This window comes from Cherax quadricarinatus, unplaced genomic scaffold (genome assembly GCF_038502225.1).
Source record: "Cherax quadricarinatus isolate ZL_2023a unplaced genomic scaffold, ASM3850222v1 Contig5261, whole genome shotgun sequence".
NCBI classification, from domain to species: Eukaryota; Metazoa; Arthropoda; class Malacostraca; order Decapoda; family Parastacidae; genus Cherax; species Cherax quadricarinatus.
Genome location: NW_027200287.1, coordinates 7,519 through 14,770, shown reverse-complemented (window position 1 = coordinate 14,770; position 7,252 = coordinate 7,519). Strand labels below are relative to the sequence as shown.

General features: G+C 46.4%; 1 protein-coding gene across 1 annotated transcript; it reads left to right on the top strand.

Annotated features, from left to right (window-relative positions):
* Positions 1 to 4,696: 4,696 nt before the first annotated feature.
* Positions 4,697 to 6,101, top strand: LOC128692367 (enhancer of split mbeta protein). The gene has a single exon (XM_070081945.1). The coding sequence runs from the start codon at positions 4,757 to 4,759 to the stop codon at positions 5,441 to 5,443; it is 687 nt and encodes a 228-aa protein (XP_069938046.1). The 5' UTR covers positions 4,697 to 4,756; the 3' UTR covers positions 5,444 to 6,101.
* The last annotated feature ends 1,151 nt before the right edge of the window (positions 6,102 to 7,252 follow it).

Below are 7,252 nucleotides of genomic sequence, written 5' to 3'. Positions count from 1 at the left end.
ACTACCATCACCACCCATTACCATCACCACCCACTACCATCACCACCCACTACCATCACTACCCACTACTATCACCACCTACTACCATCACCACCCACTACCATCACCACCCATTACCATCACCACCCACTACCATCACCACCCACTACCATCACCACCCACTACCATCACCACCCACTACCATCACCACCCACATCCATCACCACCCACTACCATCACTATCCACTACTATCACCACCTACTACCATCACCACCCACTACCATCACCACCCATTACCATCACCACCCACTACCATCACTACCCACTACCATCACCACCAACTACCCACTACCATCACCACCAACTACCCACTACCATCACCACCCACTACCATCACCACCCACTACCCACTACCATCACCACCCACTACCATCACCACCAACTACCCACTACCATCACCACCCACTACCCACTACCATCACCACCAACTACCATTTGTAATCAAAACAATAGTCTAGTATGGTTATCGCCTCGCTATTCGACTGATGAAGACTGCTACGCAGGCGAAACATTTCATAAGATAAATATCATTTCACATTTGTTTTACTCATCTTCCTGTATCTACCTGTAGGTAATGTGGAGAGAAATGGAGACAGGCACAAATGCAATGTAATGAGATCATTGATAACTTGACTTAAGAAATCGTAATGACACGATTGCAAATAAACCATACCCCCGGCCGGAATGAATCTTATTGTGGCTAGCTGGTCTGGTGGCTAACGCGACGGGCTGGAGTTTTGAGACTCTATGACCGCGGGTTCAATCCCGGTCGGGGGTATGGATCATTGATAACGTCCAGAAAATTCACTGCGTGGGCGAAGCACTGTCAATAAAGGATTTTATTACCCATATGTGTGTGTCTCTTTCCTTCCTTGCTTTTACTGCATGCTATTACTAAGAAAAAATTCGTCTCTGCAACATACCATCAACGCCAAACTAATTTCCCTCGCTTCCATCACCTCTAAATAATTGTGGTATGCTGGTATGAGGTATGCTGTTATGAGGTATGCTGTTATGAGGTACACACGTGTTTTGACATTAACTCTTAGGTTGGATGGGTACTTGGAGGGGTACAGGGGGGTGGGGATCACCCCGTGTGTGGCAGTCACTGCCAGGGTCATTAAATATGCGCTCTACACGTGTTAGAAGCAAATGTTAATGCAGATACCCTGGGTGAAGGTCACGTGTGACCAGCACGAGTCACGTATGATCACCACGAGGTCACGTGTGACCAGCACGAGTCACGTATGACCATGAGGTCACGTGCAACCAGCACGAGGTCACGTGTGACCAGCACGAGGTCACGTGTGAGAAATATGCAGCTACGCACAACACGTGTACCAGCATGAGGGCGCGCACGTGCCAGACAGGTGGTCGCTACTAATGCAATCAGTGCAGGAGACGCACCTCATCCTAGAGTCAGTTATTTACCTGCCGCGCCGCCCACATACTCATCCCTCACGCCCTTACATGACAACATAACGATCATAACACCATAAATGCATTAAAAAGACGTAAATATTATTGAAGAAGACGTCAGACTACAAGAACGAAGGAATGTAGATAACTGGTTCAGAGAACCGGCAAATTGATAAATTGATACACAGTTGCAACACTTGGGTGTCTATTATGAAAACGTTTCGCCACACAGTGGCTTCATCAGTCCAATACAAAGAAAAATGGTGAAGATCAGAAGGAGTTTGAGCTAATCAGTCCCTCAACATGGAGTCTAGGTAATCAATACGTCAATCTTGAAAAGAATACGTCATATGCGGTAAGAAGTGGCTTATATACTGCAGACAAGTGAGGTGATGGATTGATTACATCGACTCCAGGCTGAGGGACTGACTACCTCAAACTTCTGACTTTCACCATTCTTCTTTGTATAGGACTGATGAAACCACTGTGTATCGAAACGTTTCCACAATAAAGATACCCAAGTGTTGCATATGTGTCTTAATTTATCAAGAACGAAGAAACACTACAGCCTAGAGAGTGAAGAGGCAGAATCTATACATAGTTTTAAGAACAGGCATGATAGAGCTCACGTAGCAAGGTGTATACCTGGAGAGAGTTCCGGGAGTCAACGCCCCCGCGACCCGGTCTGTGACCAGGGCTCATGGTGGGCCAGGGCCTGATCAACCAGGCTGTTACTGCTAGCCGCACGCAATCCAACGTACGAACCACAACCCCGCTGGTCAGGTACTGACTTTACGTGCCTGTCCAGTGCCTGCTTGAAGACAGCCAGGGGTGTATTGGTCATCCCCCTTATGTATGCTTGGAGGCAGTTGAACAGTCTTGGGCCCCTGACACTTATTGTGTTGTCTCTTATCGTGCTACTGGCACCCTTGGGTGTGAACCCATAGCAGTCATCGGAGAGGCGGGGCCAGGAGCAGACTCTCAACGTCTACAACCAAAGATAGATGAGTACTGGCCGATGCTAAATCTGTCTTTACTCATACCCACTAAGATTCACCTGTTCTGAAAATTATCCAAGATTCTCGCATTAATGACGCTACTTGGAAGTTCGTTCATGCGTCATAAATTGTGAGAGTTTGTGCTTGCAAAACTAACTCTACCTTGTAATAATGTTGGTAAAATTACCGACGATATGTTAGGTCAAAAGATGCAACTAATGCCACGATAAAATGTTACATTAGTTGCACTTGTGTCCTTTTACCTAACTCTGCCTTCTGTTGACGAGTCGCAGCCCAGGCGCTTGAACTAAGCTAAATAAGACTAAATGCGTGGAGAACGATAGTGTTACCAAAGTTTAAAGAGAGTGGGACTCGACCCTCGTGCGAAACATGAACTAACGTACGATGACACATTTATTGACCACAGTTCTTGTTATTGTTTTCTCAGTAAAAATGCACTGATTTTATTTTGTGTAATGGGAATATTAGACAATTGTCTCTTATTTTTAAAAAATGTGTAATATTTAAACATATTGGGCAGTTAAAGGGATTCTCTGATAATGTGGTAATGTCTGACCGGACGAATGTTGTCAGTATTCCAGTTTACCGAGAACTGGGTAGGTCTAACACTACTAACTTATGATATAAACTAAGTAAGGTAGTATCATTGGAATGCAAGTGTGTTGGTATGTGGTGGGTAGAGTTGTGTTACTGGAAGTGTGAGTGAGGGTGTTTGTGTGTGTGGAAGGTGAGGCAAGCGTGTGTCGGTAGTTGTCCACGTGAGGGTTGTCACCTCTCACCCACAACCGCTACTCCCCCCCCCTCTCTCTCTCTCTCTCTCTCTCTGGTATATTAAATTATTCATACGCTGCCACGATGTAGAAATACAGGAAATAATAATTCCAGTCTTGAGGGTAAACAAAATAATAGACCTAGTCTTGAGGGTAAACAAAATAATAGACCTAGTCTTGAGGATAAACAAAATAATAGACCTAGTCTTGAGGGTAAACAAAATAATAGACCTAGTCTTGAGGGTAAACAAAATAATAGACCTAGTCTTGAGGATAAACAAAATAATAGACCTAGTCTTGAGGGTAAACAAAATAATAGACCTAGTCTTGAGGGTAAACAAAATAACAGCTCTGGACCTGAGATAAACAAAATTGATCTGGTCTTGAGGTCAAAGAGAAGACAAGTAAACTACAGCAGTGGGAGCAGGTGGTGAGGGCGGGCGGGGCAGTGTGTGTGCCCAGCGCCCTGATGAACTGCGGGTGCCATGCCCTCCCTCCCCTGCTCCCACCTCCTACTGGTATATGGCACAAGCAACACCCTGACATCATTAACAAGCAAGGTGCGCATCCCTACCTGCTTGTCGGCGTGGCATCGGGCTGCCTTCATGGCTACCACTCCTCCATTAGTATTACTTTGAGTCAGTAAGCACGCTAAAACGTGGTCTGAATAAGTAGGTGGTCGTTGTAAAGAAACTTTAACCAGAATAACTGTAACAGCGATCCATCAATTAACTCTTGACTCTAGCCATCTGTGCGTTATTTAGATCTAAACATAGATATAACGAAATAATGTAAGAGAAGAATGAGAGCAAAACCCAGTAGTCTGGCAGTAGATATAGGAGAATGAGACTTAATAAAATATACGTACTGAGTGCTTCATAGTGGCTGGCTAGTGCCAGGCTACCGTTGATGCCACTGGTAGGTTTCAGTACCGTTTTACAGCCTAGATATAAAAGCCTGTGTCATGTTAGTGTGCTAGACTCGTGTAGAAGCAGACTTAAGGTAAAGTTTGCTTTGGGTATGCAGTAGTAGGTGGAGAGAGAGCAGGGCTATAATGTGTTGTAGTGGTAATGTGTGGCGGGTCGCGGCAGGCGGGGGCACGAGTCTAGGTGCAGGTGTGCGCGCTGCCCGCCTGTGGGAACGCGCTTGTTCCCACGGTGCAGCCACATTCCGACATCCTCCTGCCGCATGCCTCCACACTTTAACTATATTTACTTATCCTCATAAGTGTTTTGCTTAATTGTAGGCATTAAACATTCTTGTATGACTCACTATATATGCTACTAGAGATACAGTTAAAAATTCGTGTGTGGCTTAAAAATTCGCTGGTTAATTGTAGTCAGAAGTCGCAGCGCGACGGTAGTCGGCGAAGACTGGCAACTGGTTCCTCCGCGGGTATAACAACGGCGGGACGTGGGCAGAGCGAACATACTCTCTCTAAACCTGGTTAGAGCCACTCTTGTGCCTTACTGGATAACTGCGCACATACACGCTAGCTTTTTCCCGCTATGGCGTCCACATACGAAGTAAATATTGAGGATGTTGAGCCGCTGTCCCGCACCTACCAGTACCGCAAGGTGATGAAGCCCATGCTGGAGCGCAAGCGCAGAGCTCGCATCAACAAGTGCCTGGACGAACTGAAGGACCTGATGGTTGGAGCACTGCAGTCTGAGGGCGAGACCATCACTAAACTGGAGAAGGCCGACGTATTGGAGCTGACGGTGCGTCACTTGCGCAAGCTTAAGCAGCACCATGCCCTTGCCCTGCCCTCCCACAACAACGCCCACGACAAGTTTCGAGCAGGATTTACCCATTGTGCCAACGAAGTGTCCCGTTTTGTGACTTCGGTGCCTGGCGTTGACATCCACGTTTCCACCAGGCTCTTGTCTCATCTTGGCAGCTGCATCAATCAAATCGACAAGATCTCGGCGCCACAACCTGCCGCACCTATCACGCCTGCGGTCACACCCACCTCTACGCCCACTGGTATGGTGCCCATTACAGTGACAGTGCCTCGTGTGTACACACCTCCAGCCAGCCCGGAGAGCAAGCCCAGTCCCACAAGCCTTCCTGTTATGGTGTCTCCACAACCCACCGCTGTCAGCCCGAAGCCCGGCAGTCCAAGCCAGCCTGTGTCCCTTGCCCCTGGTCGTGTGGGAGTGCCCTCAGGAAGCCCGATGTGGCGTCCATGGTAGTGTTGTGGCCCCATTCTCGTGCCCATTCATAGTACCTGAGTTCCCGGTGCCCCGTCTGTCTCGCTACCCTGGCGAGAAAATGAGACCCTTGGGCCACTGCGGCTCCAACAACGACAGAGATCCAGCAGTGTACGTCGTGTTGGCTAAACCACCGTTTCATGCTGTGTCGTTGTACCTACAGTGCACAATAGACTGTTGTCGTACCTACAGCGCACAAGAGATTGCCGTCGCCTGCTGTGTCGTCGTACCTACAGTGCACAATAGACTTGTCGCCTGCTGTATCGTTGTACCTACAGTGCACAAGAGACCCTCCCGTCGCTTGCTGCGTCGTCGCACCTACAGTGTACAAGAGACCTCCCCTTCCCCTTCGCCTGCTGTGTAGTCGTGCACACGAGACCAGGGTTGTTGCTGCGTCTCGCTGCCTCCCCCAGCATACATGAGAGACCAGTGTGTCTCGTAGCCTCCCTCAGCACCCACAACACATCGTGGGCCGCTACGTCAGCTGAGACTTGCCTCGGCTAACAGCGCAGCCTCCGCGGCCCACCTGATGCGCACCCTCGGGTGCGCTGTGATATATATCCTGTGATAATTGTCTTTCATACAGATTTAATACAGTATTTATTTTGTTATTCTTGTTAATAAAACAGTCTTGAAAGTACTCTTAAAGTTTCTCTTATGTCCTCTTGTTATTGTTGAACAAATGCAACTGAGATCTTGCAGTAAATTTATAATGAACTTGGATTACGTGTTATAAGCATGCATCACATGATGTATGCGCATCATGTGTGATGTATGTGCATGTATCACGTGATGTCTGTGCATGTATCACGTGATGTCTGTGCATGTATCACGTGATGTCTGCGCATGTATCACGTGCGATGTATGGGCATGTATCACGTGTGATGTATGCATAAGTGTCGGATATGAAATGCATGCATATGCCACGTGTGATGTATGCACACGTGTCGGATGTGTAATGTACGCACATGTGCCATGGTAAACAAACAGCTGTGTCGCAAGTGTTCTCCGAAATTAAATTCTCCATGTACAGATTAAATTACAAAGTATATGTTGACTTACAAACAAGGGTTCAAATACTCGTGGAAGATTGTATATATGTATATACTCTATAAAAATGAATATACGAAGGGTGTGAATACCGAATGGACTTAGATTAGTGACTGGTATATGGGTGACGTTACTCGTGTAGTTAATAGGCTTGAAACCAAATCAACACACACACACACAAGCTGTATAGCCCTTGTGGCTTAGCGCTTTTTTTTTATTATAATAATAATAACACACACACACACACACATTTTATATGTATATATATATATATATATATATATATATATATATATATATATATATATATATATATATATATCGGCTCCATTTGTCTAAGGTGCTGTATGACCCCTAGGGGTTTAGCGCTCGAAACACGAGTATGATGACTGTATCATAAATTTTTCTTGAAGGTAGATTCCAGCAGTGTGGTAGATGAAGGTAGACTTCAGTAGTGTGGTAAATGATGGGTAGACTCCAGCAGTGTAGTAGAAGGTAGACTCCAGCAGTGTAGTAGAAGGTAGACTCCAGCAGTGTAGTAGAAGGTAGACTCCAGCAGTGTAGTAGAAGGTAGACTCCAGCAGTGTAGTAGAAGGTAGACTCCAGCAGTGTGTTGGTAGGTAAGACACATAGGCAACAGTTAGGCAACTTTATTCCGAAACGTTTCGCCTACACAGTAGGCTTCTTCAGTCGAATACAGAAAGTAGGCAGGAACAGTAGAGATGTGAAGACGATGTAATC

Bases quoted from the DNA above. Each gene is read 5' to 3' on its own strand.
- LOC128692367 (XM_070081945.1), top strand. From the start codon at position 4,757: ATGGCGTCCACATACGAAGTAAATATTGAGGATGTTGAGCCGCTGTCC.